The sequence below is a fragment of the Epinephelus lanceolatus genome, chromosome 10 (assembly GCF_041903045.1).
Source record: "Epinephelus lanceolatus isolate andai-2023 chromosome 10, ASM4190304v1, whole genome shotgun sequence".
Classification (NCBI taxonomy): domain Eukaryota; kingdom Metazoa; phylum Chordata; class Actinopteri; order Perciformes; family Serranidae; genus Epinephelus; species Epinephelus lanceolatus.
The window spans coordinates 14,433,328-14,453,045 of NC_135743.1; the positions used below are offsets into that span (position 1 = coordinate 14,433,328).

Below are 19,718 nucleotides of genomic sequence, written 5' to 3' on the forward strand. Positions count from 1 at the left end.
AATTGGCATTTTTAGATGGTAGTGAAAATAATTGTCTACTGCACTTTATCCATTTTAGCATTTTGAAGAAAATGCTGTTACTTTGACTGACTCCAATACTCTGTAGCACCCTCTACTGGTGATCTCACACACTGCAATATGCTGAAGGATGAACCATGAACTGTGTAGAAATACTTTATAACTCCTCCGCCTGGTCGGTGCCAGCTATAGCAGCGTCTGACCAGCATGCACTGTATTTATTGACCTGACAAAGATCATGTTGTTTGGGGGTCTTATCTTCTGTAGAAGTGATTGGATTGCCTTTTACTCCCCGATATCATCAAACTGACAAAGGCCTAACTCTATACCTTCATGTTAGTGCTTCTACACAACACATGGACTGTCTGTAGGCCTTCACTTTCTGGGTATTCTTGAAGTGCAAAGTTGCCAAAAAAAAAAAAACTGTTGGGACAACAAATGTTTTTCTGTTAGAACAAAATAATGAACACTGAAATGATCAGACTGAAACTGGGCCTCTGTTTCTGATTCCACCTCTTTCAGATAATGTGTTAATTTTGTATTATTTATTTTTATTTACTGTGAGGTGAAGATGGATAGATCATCTGTAAATGTAGCAAAAGGAAAACCACGATACATTGGTGCCAGTAAACTACTGTGTAACAATAAAAGGTAAACTGAGGTCATTGGTTGATGTGTTTTTGTTTCTTCTGGGGTTTGTCTTTATATTTTCACCACCAAGTGGGGTCAACTTTAGGTATTAAAGCTAATATTACAAATTTACTTCAACACGTTTTATGCTGAGATCCTCATTTGGTTAAGCATCAGCTTGTGGGATGCGTGTAAGGTAAAGTTAATTGTATTAACAGATTAAACTGTCTGATATAATGTGTAATATATCGTTGATTATGTGTGAATTGTTAAATTTGACCATGTGTCATTCAAAGTTTGACCTGCTAGATATGTCACCAGAGTAATCTGGATTTACCCTCTGAATACCATTTTTACTTCCAGTGAAATAAAACCATGGTGCATCCCCTCTGGAAGAATTTTAATACCTCCAGTGATCCCATAACTTTCCACACAGCACCATCATCAGGTAAAACTGTAGGTCTGTGCAACTGTTCAGTATCGGATTTACACCTGTCATGTATAATACAGGCTCGTCCTTTGCAATTCGCCCTGTATTTTGCTGCACACCCTACTCTAATGCAAACACTAACCTACTTTTGACATGTTAAAAGGTTTCTTGTATAAACTGTGTGCTCTATAATTTCTGCACACCTGCTTTCATGTCCAGGAGAACACAAGTGTCTGTGCCAGAGGTCAGGGAGACACAGTCTACCACAGGACTGAGGGACAGGAAGAAGGAATCTATGGAGAGTTTCCAGAGAAACTGGCATTTTAACATGGCAAAAATGGATGCTAAAAATCAATGTTTTAATGCACCTAAAATTGACTGTTAACGGTGCTAAAAGTCAACATTTTAACACCCCAAAAATTGTGTTTTTATGCAACAAACATTGACAGTAAAAGGCAGGGATGTTAAAACTTTTTAGAATGGGGGCCAGGTAAGATATTGTGAAAATACCTGGGGGCCAGCTGCCTCTCAAATCACATGGGTCTTAAAGTGAGAAAGTATTTAACTTTCCATCACTCCTGAAAACAGCTGCCCTCTCTCCTGACTTTACGCTTTGTTACTGTGGCCATGTCTGCGACAGAGAAGGAGATATCTGGTGCTAGGTAGCCTGTTTGTTTGCTTGTTTACCTTCTATCCATAACAAACACATTAGTTCTGCCTGCATAGTTCTGGTACATGTCTACAATCAGTGTGAAGTGATCTTGCTTGATTATTCAATATTGTGTTAACCATATAGTATATTTTGAAAGACAAGCAGAGGGCCATTTAAAATCTGTCTGTGGGCTACAATTAGATATCGCTAGTTTAACGTGCTAAAAATCACCTTTTCAGCATGCTAAAAACTGTGACGTTAATGTGCTAAAAATCACATTTCATCCCGTTAAAAATCAATGTTATAATGCACTAAAAATCAGCATTTAAACGTGCTGGAAGTTGACATTTTCTACACCTTATGCCTCATTTTGACTTGTAACCACTGTGATACCTCTCATAGCCAACTGGTGTTCCATTTTTGTGTATGAGGGGTGTGAGAGAGGATGGTTGGTTGAGGCACATTTTGTGGCTGTTGCTGTTGCCAGCAGAATCGTTGGTGGAGCAGTCAAGTTTGGTTCTTTCTGTTATTTCTCAAGTCTCTCATTTGTCCTGTCATGTCTGTGCATTTATGGAGCAGATTCATAAAGCCCCAGGATCGAGCTAAACTTTCGTTCAACTCACACCTGGTAAGTGCCGTTTATTTTGGTTTTTGTAGTTGAGTTAACGTTATTTTGACACGATGAAGTAGTTTATTAAGTCTTGTGCACTGGCCGCATTGTTGATGTTCATGACTTGGATTTAGCTGTAAATTTAAGTTATTGACACTATACACTGATCTGCCAAAACATAAAAACTACTGACAGGTGAGGTGAATAACACTGATCATCTCGTTGCAGTGCAATGTTTTGCTGGTCTTCCTGGCAGTCATGTGGGTACCGCCCTCATAGCAACAACACTCCACCATGGCAGTGGCCCTCAGCAGGACTGTACCAGGCCACATTGCAAAAACTGTTCAGGAATGGACCAAGGAGAATGACAAAGACCTCAAGGCATCAAAATACACAAGATCCTCATCTGATCGAGCATTTGCTGGACATGCTGGTACCCTAGAGGTAACCTCAATCCACAGGTGGGTCTCCTTAAATCGGACTTGTCTGTGACCTGTCGGGGCATGGACACAGGACCTCTGTGTGTTGTCTGGCTCCAGGGCTTTGGCTGTTGATCCTTTGAGTCCTATGGGTTGTGACGTGTGCTACTGGAACGTCCCCCAGATGCTGGATCAGATTGGGATCTGGGGAGTTTGGATGCCAAGTTGACGCTTTGAGTCACATTCTTTTGGCCATTCCTGAACCGTTTTTACAGTGAGGCCTGGTGCATCGTCCAATTGTACCGGGGAGTGCTGTTGCTAGGAGGAGGAATACTTGGTATGCAACGGTGTTTGGCTGGGCTGAGCATGTCAGGTGGCATCCACGACTGAAGCTCAGGGGTAGAGCAGGTCATCCTCTTATTGGAAGATCAGCGGTTCGATCCTTGGCTCCTCCAGTCTGCATGTGAAAGCATCCCTGAGCAAGTAACTAAACCCCAAAGCTTCCGTTGGCTGTTTCATCAGTGTGTGAGTGTGTTAAAAACTGAGTAGCCTGAGTAGCACCTTGTATGGTAGCCTCGGCCACCATTGTGTGAATGTGTGTGTAGATGGGTGAATGCGACTCATAGTGTGAAAAGCGCTTTGGGTGGTCAGATGATTAGAAAGGCGCTATACAATTTACCAAATAAACAAGAACAAAGATGTGTATCTTTCACACTTTTATTTACACACTCTTAACATTTGAAAAACACAAACACACAACTTAATACACAACGTTAAAAACATAACCTGGCCTTAATTCAGTCTTTTATATACAGTGCAATAACAAATATACAGTCAAGGCCAGATCATATAAGGAATTAAAAAGCCACGTTGCAATGACTTGATCACATAAAATATACATATCAAAAAGATGCATTTTTTATTGGAGAGAAAAAAAAGTGTTAAACGTCAGCAGCTTGTTCAGCGAACAGCGAGATCCATTGTAGAGTTTATAAAAGTGAATAAAAAAGAGTGTATAATAAACCTTGATGATGAATTTAAAGCATCACTGTTGGGTTACAGCGTCATGCCAAAAGTCCGTGTTATAACTGTTGTTTCACACTAAATTCAGTCTGACAGGCTCTTCTGCCAAAATAAAACACAATCTATCTATGACACATCAGATTATTAAAATTACAAAGTGTAACAGATCAATTCTACATTTCTTTGGTAAATTAGCTGTATCTCTGTGGACACCTTTAAAAAAAGGAGTATCCTGATTACAAAATGATTTCTCAACACATTTCTCTACATATCGCTCAAACTAACAACACAGTTTGTCACCACGTCAGAACCCGTGTAAGGTCTGCTAATTTTATCACAGACCCCACAGTATTAAGTCTTATTAACAATATGACAATATGTCACATACAGCACTTGTCTGTTTAAAATAAAACACTAGCTTATGATTACGTTAGAGGCCGAAACCTAAGGCCCAAGACCACTAAGTCTCTACAGTCTCTGTAAACACAGATTAGACTTATTGTTTTTCTTTTCAAAGAAAAAGTCACTGATTCAGTCTAAAGGAAGGCAATGAGTTTGTGCCACTGAGTCATCATCCCGAAAAATAAGTCAGAGGGGCTCCTGTTTTATTCCTGAACCTTTCGATATGTGATAAATGTTCTCAGCGTTCTTCTCCAGCCTTTTAGTGGCAGGGGTCAAAGGGGTATTTGGCGACACCTCCACGAAGCTCCACCTCTGACTCAGACCAGGCGAGGATGTCTCCTCTGAGGTGGCTGCCGCAGGACGCCAGGCTGTAGATGTCACTGGGAGTCAGGACATGTGACCACATGTGCAGGTCGGATATCTCGCCCACAAACGACTGAGTGGCATCGAAACGACCTCCCAGAGTGTCCTGAGGTAGGGAGAGAAATGAGAATGTAATTAAAGCAATTTATCCACAAATACAGGTAAAGAAGAGCCAAAAACAATGGCTTCCCTGGACTGTAAAATGTTTCAGGCTCTAAGCTCTTCATTGGGCATGTATTTGATATTTAGCATAATAAATTCTCCCCCTTTCTGCATCTGTAGTGTGCATCTACAGGGAGTGAATCTCTTTGTCTTTACCTGTTCCTGTCCCAGGATGAAGACACCTCCAGGTTTGATAGGGTGCCAGGGGGAAAGATTTATCCCAGACCCCCTCTGCACTCCATCCTGGTAGGCCTCCCACTGTCCGTCTCTTGTTGACCAGGTCACACACACGTGGTGCCACTTCCCGTCACCCAGAGACAGGGGCAGCGTCGCAGCCTGGGGATGGTGAGATACAGACTCAAGTTAACACAGGTAAATACAGAAGTGAGAACATAGTTTGTGGGAGATTGTGTGTGTAATTAAAAAACCCTTTTTTTTATTAAGTGCAAAACATGGATGTATAAAGAGAATAACATAATACTGTGTTGGAGGCAGGGCGCCTGTTCATGCCTATGAAAGTTGTTCTGTGAAATATTACAGTATGCAAACAGTGAACACTACGCCAGCATAAATATCCCATCATGCAATGCGTTAGACGAGACAAAAGTTGCAGTAAATGACAATGTTCATAATAGACAATGGCAGGCAGTGACCAGACAGCTCTGTATCGTCAGTAACCCTGCAGTTTAACTCTTAAGTATAAGATTTCATTTTGTTAGTGATATATATTTTAAATTAATCTTAAATTTCCAGTAGATCGGAGGTTGGTACAGGTTACCATGGTTATCTGTCTCTAACAGTCAATGAGCCTCTCAGGCAGTCTCAGTGTATCCGAAAAGATAAATACTGTTGTTTATTCCAGGCCCCCAGGAAGTGCACCAGGCTTTGACGCCAATTGTTTATAGTGGCTAAATGTGGAATTACAACCTCTGGCTCCATCACGTGATGCCACTGGGCCCAAAAAGATTTTTTCCCATTGATTTTCATTGTGAAAGAGACGTCTCTGAATCAGTGAATGCATTTTTTAGAGCATCACAACCTCCTCAAAATGACTGCATTCACTCAGCTCGAAACCATTTCTGAAGCCCAGAAGAGCTGCACAATTACATCATTTTATCTCCATGTGAGTTAGCTGAATGCAAAACTAGAAGTTAGCCGCTCAGTCGACGCTTGATCTATGGGCTCAACTATGTGGAAAATCCAGGTAATTTTATACCTGGGAAGTTGAATTTTATTTTGCTTCATGCGCCACTGAGCAACTTTTAATGAAATGAATGGGGCCCTGCCTCCAAAGCTGTATCCAGCTCTCTTTATAAATCAGTGTAAACAAATGTTTGTGATTATAAGACACATATTTGGTATGTAGTGAATAGTATGTGATATTGAACGCAGCAACTGTTAATGTAGGTTCCTGTCACTCTTATTAAGCAGCTGATTGAGGAAATGTGTCTCTAAACCTTTGACACTGCAGTAGGGTTTCTGTTTATCCTCCCTCACCTTGTCGTCTATCAGCAGCTCCATGGGGTTGCTGCCCCACTCGATGAGCACCAGTTCATTGGCCTGTCCGGGTGCGGAGTAAGAAAAAGGTGTCCCCAGGACGGGCCCAACACCCGCCTTGATCCAAAGACACAAAGTCAGAGCAAAGATCTCCTGCATCAGCGTCCTCTTCATCCGCCCATACATGTAGTTGGTCCTCATGGGGAAGCTGATCTGGAAGGCATCGGGACTCTTGAATTTCTTCCTGGAACCTGTCATTGGAGAGAAACAACATCATACCATGATAAACAATTCACTTTGAGTCATGTCAGTAGGTTTATTTACTAACTGTTCTGGTCTGGAGCTTTCGATCGATTACTCAGCAGAATGAGTTTGCTGAGTCAACTTGAAACTATTTAAGACGCTCAAATTTTATTTTTTTCTGAGCAATTTGAAAGTGTAGTCCGCTATGTTAATTCAATACACTTTTTGTCAAATTCAACGATAATCTCCTCATGGACTGTTAGCTGTCTGGTCTTTGTGCACACTAAAAAAATCTGCTGTTCATACACAGCCCTGGGTCTGTAACTATAAAACAAATAAAGTGGCTTGGACGAGTCACACAACACTGTGCCGGCTAATCAGCAAAAGTTGTGGATGTTAGTGCTTATGTACAGGACAGGAGGAAGGTCATGGATATAAGGGAATGGTCACACATGAGCAAATGCAGGCAAGTGACTATCACCTGACGAGGTAATAATGTGTGGTGGTCATGTACCTGCGAGGTGCAGCTGGTTGAGCACTGACTCCAGTTTATTTGCGTGGAAACCAGTCCGTGGCCCTGGTTCTCTGTATCCTGTGTGTGACAGGTAACTGTGACTGTCTGCTTCGTTACTGTGGTGATCATCATGATCATAATGATCATGATCATCATGATCTTCGTGGTGACTGTCATGGTGGTCGTCATGGTCACCATCCACATCATGATGGTCATCATTGTGTCTGTCATCATGATGGTCGGTGTGGCTGTCGCTGTCGCTGCCATCATTGTGGTCATCCTTGTGGTCATTCGGGTGTCCGTCGTCGTGGTGATCATCATCGTGATGATCGTCGTCGTGATGGTCTCCGTCATCTCTGTGGCTGCTGTCGTCATCGTGGTGGTCCGGGCTGCTGAGGGCGGAGGTGTGATGGTGCAGCTGCTGCTCCAGAGCGGTGATCTTCCTCTGAAGCAGCTCCTTCAGAGAGCTGGAGTAGGCGATGGATATGTTCCTCTTCTGCTTGGGGAGGTGAAGAACACACAGGTGAGGTCTTGATAAGCACTTCCTGTCACTTAAAGGGATATTCCCCCACAAATGACCGTTCATATTGTTTAATCTTGGTCTCATTTATCCAGCTGTGTACTCAGTACTTACCAAACACATGCATTGTTTGTGCCCAGGTGCACTACTCTTATATGAATGTTTTAAATGTTAACATTTTAGCAAAAATGCATCCGTTTGGGAAGTTCTGAGTTCACGACTGGATAAATGAGACTGATTATAGTTTTGCTGAAGGTAAACGTGGACCCCAATGACTTCAATTCATCAAGAATTTTTCTCAGTTTTTGGATTTTCCTTTCTTCGTAAATTCATGCGAGAAAAACAAAGTTTTCTTCATGAGTTCAACGTAACACTGTGAGAGTAATTGATTTACAAATGATCATTTTGTGGGTGAAGAATTACTTTAATCCCGCTGCTTCCAACAGAAAGGCGTCAGTGGTGCTTTGGCAAAGACACAAACTGACCTCAAGGGATCGTGTCAGAATGTGTCAGTCTGTTACCTGCACTTACGTGTTTATTGAACTTCTTGGCCTACTATTTACATTCACTAGTAATCTTTCAGTGTCACATGCAACAGTCAGCTATTTATTTATGTTCTTCATGTATATGTGTCTGCTCCCCTTCCTCTTAGGTAATCCAGGCTTTGCCCTGGTCCATGCCCCGATTACCAGACTGTCAAGGGAGATCACGGTAATTACTGCTGATGTTAGACTCGTGCCACCACCCAGCCAACCCCCCCTTACACACTCCACAGCCCCTGACATCTGTCTGTGATCACGATCCACGGAGGAGAGCCAGCAGGAAAGGGCAGACAAATGTACCGGGAGAGTAAAAACAGTGAGTAATTAAAGAGGCGACCAAAACGTTAATGTGCCCAGTTAATACACTGCAGTAACGTCCATCGCTGAGGCGCCCACTGAGGGACATCAGAGTGACTCTCTTGGCAATGTGTTGTGTGGCTTACTGCAGTTAAGTAATTGATTGTTCCTTTGTCTAAAGTACTTAGCAGATATACTACTTTGGGACTTCCGGTGATGACAGCATCATCATGTCTAAACAAATGAAAGCCATATATGGGCTGGCTGCACATCTCAAGCGTCTCTCTACTTATCTCTTTCCTGTTCATCAGCTGTATTATATTTACTTTACTTTTTGTCTGTAGTTTTATTATTTTTGATTATAAAGCTGAAAAAGTTTCCTCCTCTTGCTGCTCACCTGCAGGTTGTCCAGCCTCTCCTTCAGCGCATGCAGCATCCTCTCCATCTGCTCTGGTGAGGATGTGATCTCCCCTGGCGTCACATGTTTATCCTTCGCCTGATGGTTGCTGCTGTGCCCTCCATCAGATCGTTGCCCCCCTACAGAGGGGTAGTGCGGTGAGTCTGGGATGAGGTTTCCATGGTGACCCTGGTGGTTGCTATAGTGCCCGTTGTCATTGTATGTGTGATGGCCGGCCACTGATGCGTGATGAGAGTGCGAGCCTGTGCCGTGGTGCTCGGTGTGAGGCGTCGCATCCCGTCCGAGGCCCTCGCACAGGGTGAGCTTGGCCGTCAGCTCCCTGATGGTCTCCCTCTGGTCCAGGATGGTCTCTTTCTGCTGAACGAGGCTCTCCCTCAGGTGGAGGATGGTGGCTTTGGCCTCTTCGCTCGCCCCCCACCAGCCAGCAGGAGGTGCACTTTGATGGCCTGGCCCGCTGGGCCCTGACGCCCCTACGCCTGGACCCCCTGCGGGGAAGCAGGCAGGGTCTGCATCCACGGGGATAGGGGTGCAAACAAAGCGTGGGTGTGCTCCATAGTCATAGTCAGACCCTGTGCTGGCAGACGCAGGGCAGGGGAGGAGTGAATGTAAAGAAAACACAATAGGAGCGAGGAACAGGTGAAGCAACTGAGAGGTCCTCATAATCTCCATCCACAGTTCAGCCAGTAAGACTAAGGAGCTTGGCTTCACTTCAAAATGTGTGATGCCAGTTTAAGGTAAAGGTTGCGTTGACTTCTTTGTTGTTGGAGAGGAGACATCGGGGTGCACAATAACAAAGATCTCAAAGTATCTGTGAGGAACAATGTGAAATAACAGTTTTATCTTTTATCTTCTTCGTCACTCAGGAGATTTAATTTTATTCTGGATGTTGCCTTGTCTCCTCTGTCACTGAAGAATGGAGAAAACCTGTAAGACAAAACATCAGATTTTAGATAAAGGTTTTTTAATAGTGCCCACAAAGGGTTCACACAAAATAAAGAAGCTTTTTTTTTTGAGACCCTGTCGCTGCTTTCTTAATTATGCTGTCGTCACAACATAATTGCTGTCTGGATTATGTTCAGACAACGACAACGTTTCTCTCAGGTAACGAAACACTACATTTATGTACCAGGTAGGCCTCGCAAGGAGTATGGCTGGCATATGAAATGCACCTTGACACCAGAACCCATGACCAGACTTTTGTCTGATGGCACAAATACACTTTGGTTAAGGTTAGGGAAAGATCGTGATTTTGGTTAAATTTTAATAAAAAAAAAAATAATGCTGTAGTCACTATAAGTGGATTAAATATTGCAAGATTGACTATTTTTGGCGGAAAACAACTGAAATCCTTTGTCAGTGAAGATTTTTTTTTGATACATTCAGTATCAAAATTTTGCGACTTGCCCTGTAGTTTAACCTCTTGTGACCCTGCGTCCTCATATGAGGATGTTAGATTTTGGGTTTGCTGCAGCTTATACTTCATTTTGTTTAATTTAGACCTGTTGTCCTCGATTGTGGACACTTTTTTCTGCCATCTAGTGGTAGGAAAAGCACAATACACTAATCCATGTAAAAACAAGAGGCAGCCATGTATGCCAAATCAGCCTACAGCCGATCCCGACACAAAAGTGAGCAAGGTCTTTCCCAAAACTCTCCACTGTTCAAAGACAATGCTCAGTCTTTTCATACTTATCAGGTCCTACTCATCCCAAATAGCTAGGACATATTAAAAATGCATACCACACAAAAGCTCTAGTCTTAAGGAGGTTAATCAGCAACATTTCCTTATTATTCCCTGTTATGTCCTTGATTATAAGGCTGTAGTTTTTTTGACTACATTAAATTTTCAGGTTTATCTTGTCCCAGTGTATCTACAGGGCAGACATGAGTTGATCATGTCTTCACTGATATAGTTGGAGTCAGTGTTCTTAAACAAAAAAAGGATAGTGAGAGGAGACATGTTTAGACCAGGCTGACATATAAAACGTCGTCAGTTCTCAGCAGGATGTGATGGAGGATGAACACCTCAGCGCGTCGTCTCCGGCCCCAGTTAGCTGCAGTCTGTCTGACCAGTAACCTTACACGGTGCAGGCATGAGCCAAAATAACCAGAGGCTGTCCAGACAAGGATTAGTCCAAATCAGAAGTGTGGCATCTTGATTGAACCAGACAACGAGACTTTTGTCGGTACCTTTAGTGTTTGATGTTTTTTACCTCCTGGAAGGCTGCAAAGAGCCTTTCAGTGTTTTATTTTTTATTTAAAGAGTTAAATTTGATGGTTATTTAAAGGGTAACTTTGGCATTTTTTAACCTGGGCCCCATTGTCTATGTTTTTGTGTCTAAGCGACTGATGTGAACAACAATTTTTGAAATTGATACATTTCTGAGAGATAGGGGGGCAGCTGGCAGTGTCTTCAATGTAACCAGATGGGGCAATTGTGCACCGTCACTATACATCCATTAAATGTGGTTATTTTTTGCTACAGACAGGCTCAGGTTGTTATTACAGGTGTTTCTATATCATTCGCTTAATCTGGTCTGTTTGTGTGTTGTTGTTTTTTTAAGATTTTCTTTTGGCACTTTTGCCTTTATTAGATAGGAAAGTCTTGTGTGAAATGGGAAGACATGGAGGGAGTGACATGCAGCAAAGAGCCAGAGTTGGAACTGAACATGCATCTACGACAAAGCCTTTGTACGAGGGGTGCCTGCTCTACCAGGTGAGCAAGTGGGCATCCCCGATCTGTGTGTTATTGTGTCAAAGTCACGCTCAAGGAGAAGGCTTGCAAAGCCAAGCCTGACATTTTGTTTGCACAATTCAGAAAGCCGTAATTACAAACCATTGTTTTTTTTCTCTTCTGATCTTTTAGATATCACTAAACTATGTTTTCTGTCCTCCAACAAAACAAACTATTCCCGACACCACTCTGAAACTCTCGCTAATGTTTCCCCTGTTGTCTTCCTGCAACAGGTCACATCTTCAGACTTCAAACGAAACCTCTCTTTGAGTGAGATTCAGACACAAAACTGTTAAGAACTGTTGTTCACATTGGTCTCTTAGACACTCAAACATGGGAAAATAGGGCCCAGTTGAATAATACCAAAGCTCCCCTTTAAGTCTTAGGCCCGTAGGATTATAATTAAAAGCAGTATATCGTTTAAAATCTGGATCCCAGCATGTAAACGTTCATGTGTCCACGTGGCCCCATATTATATTCTCTGTGTCTATATCACAAAGCCCCTCTGACCCCTCTGAGCACTGTAACATGTCCTTCATTATACAGGGTCGGCATTTTGAAATGGCACACACGTGATGAGGCAGCTAAACCTCACTGACCACCTGTTGCTCGCAGTGACCAGCCTCCACAATGTGTGAGTGTGTTGACAGTTCATACATGATTCACTGTACTTTATCAATAATGAAACACAGTGAAAACATACATACAAATATAGCCTGTGACAAAGATCACGTCTGCCTTCACAGAAATCTCCTCTTTAATTGCCAATGCAAAAATTATTTATTGAGCTGCACAAACTGGAGAATTATTCCTTGATGTTTTATTATAATCATCTTAACGTTCTTATCTTCATAAAGAGGAAACAACCTTTGAACTGAAGCATGTTCTGTCTCTGAGGTCCCTGTTGTGATTTACGGGGCTTAGAGGGCAGACAGATGGTCGCGGTACAGAACTGTGTCACACCCAATCACCACAGTTTAACCCTAAGTTTATTACCACCCACAGGTCACTCAATTAACCTAATTGCAAACAGTTGTTGTGCCACCTTAGCCAGAGATAAGTGGGCTTGCATGCTTCTGTGTGTGTGTAATCCACGGTGAGCGCAGGGGTCGTGCACCATCCCCGCGCCATATGGTCAAGGTGGATATTTTTAAGTAGTGCGATTAGTCCCAAATTAAAAACTGACAACAGCAGTTAGACCTGTGATTAAAAAACAGCCAGCTGACAAACAACATAAAGAGCTCCTGTATTTGTAAACAAGCAGATTCTTTCTAGACAGAGAGTGGATGAGGTTTAAACTGTTATTATAATCAACAAGTGCATTACAAGATTAATGTCAGCCTCATTATCTGTTGAGTGGCTCTCCTATAAACTGTTGAGACACTTTGTCAAAATAAATCACAGTTTAATGTCTTCTTCATTTCAGATCACACGCACATGAAAAAAAAGAAGCAATTAAAGCCTCCTTTGTGTGCGGAGTATCTGCTTATTTACTATCAGTCTGATGTTTCCTGCTGTCACCTGCACCAGGTTATGAGGACTGACAGCCCTATGCACAGGGACATGTGCCTCTAAATGAGTTCAGACATATGTATATTTATTTTTTCCCCCTTTTTTTTCATTGAATTTTACACATTCACAATAACAATTTAACAAAAATGTGCATATATTACCCCCAACGCTAGCAAAAACAATAATTAAAAAATGACAGCAGTCCATAGCTTCCATTCAATTTCATATCATTCAACATTATGATTTTCTAAAAACCTTGTATAAGGTCTCCACTTGTCTTTTCTTTTCTCGTTCCTAGTTTTAAACTGTATCTGCCATTAAAATGCCTCTTCACTTAAACCTATGTGATGCTAAACATCTATTTAACTTAAGATCATATAGATTATCTTCCCCTAAATGTTACATTATGTAGTAAATTATATTTTGCATGCTCTTTTATATCAGTCTAGTTGCTTCATATACAGTTTTCCCCAACAATAAAGACGGAGCATTAATTCTCAGGAAAATAAAGTTTTAAATGCTATTTATTTCTTGTCATCATTAGTTGTAACATCCATGTCCATTTTGTGTAAGAGCACAGTCTGTTTTTAAAGTTTGGTTATCTCTTAAGATATATAGTGTGGCTGGTATCCCATCCACAAACTCTGTAGTTCATTGTCATGGCCAGCAACACATATTAGGACAGTGAGTAAAAATGAAAATCAATAAAAATCTATTTTCTGATCGACTTTTTATTCCGCTTTAGTTGGAATCTGACAAACTGCAGCCAATTCCTTAAACGTCCTTAAACAAAATATGTGACATTGTAATTCTTCCATTTATCCATCAGTTAACTTGTTTCAGGTTCCTTCATTTACCTTACCCTACATTTTAAGACGATCTAAAAAATATAAATCTAACTCTGGTTTCAGTCATTGTCCCTCCTCACTGTGTCTTTTCTGTCAGGTGTAACAAACATGTCACTGATGATTTCTCACCTGCCTTTAGTCACTGCAAAGTTACACCCAGCCAACAAACAAACAAAAAAGAATAAATGAAAATTAAAATGCTTTCAGTAACTGACATCAACAACACCCAAACACACATTTCTGTCTTTTGCAGATTGTTGCAGGTGAAACTGCTTTAAACACAGCGCCTCAGTTGTTTTATTACTTTCAACAAGTTGTTCAGATTTCTCACTGAAAAAGTTAATTTGCTTCTAAACTGTAAAAGCTAAACGCAGCGCCACACTGCAGCTCTTTACTGTCCTCTGTGTCACACCCTGTTGAAACACCTTAACTAATATAAAACACGTGAAGATGCTGTTCCAGTTAGATGAACATTGTAAATGCATCCTTACCTTTGAGTCCCAGTGGGTGCAGCCTGTGTATCCACACTGTGGTGAGTTAGTCCACCTCACACTCTGATCAGATTGAGAGAGATTTACTCCAGAGAAGAGCTCAACTCTTTCTACCCCTCCTTCGTGTCTCTGCCTCTCTGTTCTCTCCTCCTCTCCCTCAGCTTTGTTGTGTTTTTCTTGTGAGACCACACCTCTTTTCCTGACACACTCTTTCGACTGCTTGGCATCACATTTACTCCATCATCTCTATTTTTATCCTTGATATGTGATCATATTAGTTATATATTACCCAGCTCCAAAAATGTACATAAAAAGTTTATTTTTTTTAATTTGACCTCTGATTTGCAGTCATCCTCTCTACCAGCACACTATCATTGGCTCAGATCCTCCAGCACGACGTCACACAGCTCACCTAGATCTCAGCACGGGAGTAATTGGCCTGATTAATTGCTCGTCTCCTCCAGTCTGACTGACAGCCAGAGACAGGCAGCCGCGGGACGGCAGATGGCTGATTTAAGGTCAAAGAAAATCACACAACAAACAAACAATGGAGCCAGTATGTTAAGTACAGAACAGACATTTATTCATTAACATTAGATAACAAGTTCAGACACAGACACATCTCTGATTTTAAAAAGAACCCGCACTTCTCCTGGTCTTACAAAATAAATGTCGCACAAGTCTGGGCATGGTCACTTTTAAAAGATGGTTACTTGTGTTATGCGTTATCTTAAAATTCATCCCAGTCACCAGATGAAAATGTTGCCACTGTATGTTTCTGCAAACCACATATACATTCTATTTGTATGTTTTATATGTTTCATATTAACATTTTTAAAGTGACATAGGCTAGTTCAGACTACATGTATATGAGCTGACTTTGTCATCTGGAGGTGGAGGGGATGGTGGATGGTGTGGCCCCGGGCGAGATGCCTGCCAACCTGCAGACCACTGTCCAAGACAAACAAATAACCACAATAAACCACTTTTTTAAAGAGCCATCACTGCGTCTTGCAGCATTTTTTAGGCACCAAACATGATTGTTTCTTAGCAACCCATCGCTGTTTTTCCACTGAGATAGTGCCATGAAATGCTGTTGTTTTTTAATGAGACATTATTGCGCTTCCTGCTGGGACGGTGCCGCCAACCCAGCCAACATTTGTATGTGGGGCCCATGTTGGTAGTAAACAGGCTGAAAAATGGGCCCTATATGGGATTGTTCATGGGTTACATATTAGCCCCATGGCAACTGCCCACGGGTGGGTTTACCCAAGTGGGCCTCAGATAAGATGCCCATTGTGGGCCCATACCCACTTGGTACCCAGGTAGCCCCAGCATAACCACGTGGGGCCCACTTGGGTAAAGCCATCAATGTGGGCAATTGGCATGGGGCCAGTTTGGAACCCATGGACAGTCCCATTAAGGGCCCATTTTCAGCCCACATGGGCCCCAAATGCAAATGCTGGCTGGGGAAAGGGGGATGTTTTTCACTGAGACATTACTGCGTCTTCGTGCGGCTTTTTAGCCACCAAAACCAGATATTTTAAGTCAAAACATGATCGTCTCCTCACCATAACCAGTGGTTTCTGTGCCTAAATCCAACCACACGTTAACCACAGCATTGTTGAAACATAAAATTTTAATGTATCTGCTACATAATATCGCACAAATGTGACATACCACTGGGTTTACATATACGTACAATTCCAACATTTAAAGTGGCAATTGGGGCGTAAATTGCTGGCAGTACTTAAGTAGATCTCCTGCCAGTAGAAGAAACTATTTAAGTAGACACTGACTTTAGATTTTTTGCCAAACTCTTGCTAGTTGATAAAATAGCTTGTATTAATCAATCAGAGCACTGAGACCAAAGTGCACTTGAACTCAACCAGCCTGATTATAAGAGCTTGCCTTTCAGTTCTTGTGACGCGTGTCGTTGAGTATTGAGGATTAAATAGGGGTGAAAAGGTTAAAGAGTCAAAGTTTGTGCCCTGGCTCTTGTGTCTGCCTCTTCCTGTGTAATTACATTTTAATTGACAGAGGTCACGACAGGATGTTTACAGGATTTATTTCCATCATGGTCCCTTTTGTTCCGTCAGTCCAAAGCGGGAGACATGTGACCACAGCGCGCCACGTCCCAACAAACCCATCTATTTACAGATAAATGTGCCAGAAAAAAAAGATTTCAATGCAGTAAAATGACCATGACCTTACTTGGACACATTATCAGTCTCTGTTTGACCATTTTTTCAAAGGCTTGTAGGTTCTGAACGTCCTTTATCACAAGAGGCAGTTTGCTCCACTGTGTAGCACCAGCATAGATAAAAGAGACCTACCTATCATTACTTTGAATCAGTAAAGGTTTCAGTTAGTTTCCCTAGCCTCTTTAATTGCCAAGGTAACTAGGTGATCTGCCATTTAAGACCCTTTAAGTTGGCTATAACCAGTGGTGTAGTGGAGGGTATGCTCAAGTATACGGGGTATACCCACTTTTTTTTCTATCCAGTTACAGTATACAAAACTATTTTTCAGTCTAGAGTGTTTTGATGTGAATTGCAGAGTGTTGGAGATATCAGCCGTAGAGATGTCTGCCTTCTCTCCAATATAATGGAACTAGATGGCACTCAGCTTGTGGTGCTCAAAGTGCCAAAAAATACATTTGAAAAGTTCAACAGTAATGTCTCTTTCCAGAAATCATGACCCAGTTAATCAAGATAATCCGCAGACCTTGTTGTGAGCAGTTTCATGTCGGAACTATTTTCTTTCAGAAGGAAGCGTGCATCTACTGCCAGCTCACCTACCACCACTGAGATAACTAATGTTACAGCTCAGCCGAGGAGGACATCATGTGCTAGCCTTAGGCAGTGTGACAGTACGGTATACCAGGGTATTCAGAAATCCCGACAGTATGATTTTCAATAACGTCACACACACAGACGCTCCTCTCGCTGTCAGTGCACAACAGGTGCCACCAGCATGTTTGTTACATCTAACCCAGTGAATTAAAGATTGTTTTCGACCAAACTGGAGTCGATAACTGTTAGGACAGTGGACTAACTAATTAGAGGACTAACAAGAGTAACCAAGACGGCTAGGGTGAGTTTTATTTTGTTTCGGTCTAGTTTGAATGAAATGTGTTTTACCAATCGATAACAAGGCAATTCAGCCAGTCTTAGTTCCATCACTGATAAAAGGTGAACAGTGTATGTCTCTGTTTAATAATTTTTTAAATTTTTTACGAATTTGTATTATGTGTTTATTCATCTGAAAAAATGAGGAGAGCTTGCAGAAAGTACTGCCCAAGGGGTCCTAGGTCCTAGGGGGTCTTACCCTGGTAAATAAACAATATCTATCTATCTATCTATCTATCTATCTATCTATCTATCTATTGTAGTGTAAGATTTAATCTTAAATCAGATAAAAGTACTAGACTGCATAAGTTGATTAAGAGTGAAGTTCATATAACCATATTTTATGTTACAAGTTCCTATAAAATTGTTTGTTATGCCTCCAAGGAAAAAGCTCGCCACCAATAGATTTGGGTCTAAGTGGGAAGGATTAACGAAAAGAGGTGGAGATTCTCTCAAACCTTCACCAGCATATAAGAGAGCGCACTCAATGAGTTGTATGTGTTGTTGCTTGTGAACACATTAAACTCGATTGCACCTGATTCTACTCGACTCCAGTGTTTCTCTAAGTGCTTGCCAACTGAACCTAAGGTACTAAATCAACATCAGAGGGCGACCTGCAGGAGAAGTAAGAGACGAGGTCGGGTGCCATTTGGCCCACTTCCAGGCACCGATTTTTGCTTCTACACTATCTATCTATCTATCTATCTATCTATCTATCTATCACTGGCATGTGTGAAATGCAGAGATAACTTAATAATTAGGTCCCAGTGTCCTAAAAGGAGATGATAATGTATTCCCAATGTCCTCAGATGAGCACTTCCTAGTTAACAGCATTTTAGCTTGTTACTATTACTAAAATTGATCACATTTGTTTGCCATATCAAACTATAGAGATCAAATTTGATCAGGTTTTGTTGATCAGCTGCAGACTGAGCATAAAAATGTCCACAAACGAGGACAACAGGTCTAAGCTAAGCAGAATGAAGTATAAGGGGCAGGAAACCCAAAATGTGATGACCTCATGTGAGGACAAAGGGTCTCAGGAGGAGAGACATCATTGTGAAATGGGCCGTTCAGCATGATGTGTGCTTTTACTTTTTGTACTTTAAGTATATTTTGATGCCACCGCTTTTGTAATTTTACTTATATGTAAATTTGAATGCAGGACTTTTACTTGTAACAGAGTGTTTTTACACTGAATTGTTGCTTCTTTTGCTTAAGTAGAACATCTAAGCAATTAAACCAGCTCTCAGTTCCCTGACAGTGTTAAAATCCATCTTAAACTCACCCACATCTTCTCATTTTTCATTTAGGTTTAATGAGGGAAATCAGTAAGGGACAATGGCTTCAACATGAATTTACCTTGTCAGTGCTACTCCAAAAGAAAGTACGTATTTTAAGTTATCTGTACGCGCAAAGTTAAGATATTTTTTTCAGGTATGCTTGGACTGATTTATACCTTCCAGAGAGCTTTATCCCTTCTCGACACCTGTCTCTGTCTCCTGGGCAGGACATTTATCTGAGACACTAAATGTCTGTGACACATTTGGACCCAGCCCAAGTAAAGACATAGATAGATTCACGAGATGAGTCATCTTTATTGTTTTAATAGGTCAGTGTGAGCCGGGTTCTTCTGTCTGTCAATCTCCTTAGTGCGTGTGAATTAGGCCCCGGAGGAAGCGAGCTGACACAAACAGCTTTGCGGCTCAGGTCCAAGGACACGAGACGACAGACGCTCCAATGTTCCCCTCAACTCTGAACCAAGTGACCCAGAACCCCACAGAGCTCACTCGTCTGCCACGGCTGATAAACTGGAGGCTGCTCTGTCTTGTCTGTTGAACGGAGAGATGGTCCTGGACAGTGTGCTGCTGAGTTAAGACACTTTGATCTGGTCTTTTTTTTAAAGTTTGGGTTTGATTTGTGGAGAGGTAACGAGCTGCAGTGATGAGGTGAGGTCCTGATGACTGAGTAGAACAAACTTTATATGGTAGCTGTGGTGAATGTTTTATTGGCTTCAGTCAAAACTGAGTGAAACTGTCAACATTATGAACTCCATATGTTTCATGAAGGTGTGTTTTGTTCCTACCTGCCTGTTCTGGAATTAAAGTGACAGTTTACCCCCCTCAGAAAAAATATGTGTGTGTGTGTGGGCAGGAGAGGGTGGGGAGTGGTGAGCTGTGCCTTTAAATATGCAGTTGTGCTGTTGTATAGCAGTGTGACTCTACAGTCTGCTGTTTGGTCTCATGCAGGGAAGTGCTGCAG

The 19,718-nt window shown here is 41.8% G+C and overlaps 1 protein-coding gene across 1 annotated transcript; it reads right to left on the reverse strand.

Moving 5' to 3' along the window:
* Positions 1-4,352: 4,352 nt before the first annotated feature.
* LOC117265580 (uncharacterized) lies at positions 4,353-9,518 on the reverse strand. The gene is made up of 5 exons (XM_033640139.2): positions 8,720-9,518; positions 6,964-7,459; positions 6,207-6,457; positions 4,866-5,045; positions 4,353-4,653 (listed from the first exon to the last, which is right to left on the reverse strand). Exons 1-5 carry the CDS (start codon positions 9,407-9,409, stop codon positions 4,444-4,446), a joined length of 1,827 nt encoding a protein of 608 aa, XP_033496030.2. The 5' UTR covers positions 9,410-9,518; the 3' UTR covers positions 4,353-4,443.
* Positions 9,519-19,718: the final 10,200 nt, after the last annotated feature.

Excerpts from the sequence above, each read along its gene's own strand:
- LOC117265580 (XM_033640139.2), bottom strand. The coding sequence starts at position 9,409 with ATGGAGATTATGAGGACCTCTCAGTTGCTTCACCTGTTCCTCGCTCCT. Across the intron at positions 7,460-8,719 it reads AGAGGCTGGACAACCTGCAG|AAGAGGAACATATCCATCGC; the intron begins GTGAGCAGCAAG and ends CTCCCCAAGCAG. Across the intron at positions 5,046-6,206 it reads AGCTGCTGATAGACGACAAG|GCTGCGACGCTGCCCCTGTC; the intron begins GTGAGGGAGGAT and ends CACCATCCCCAG.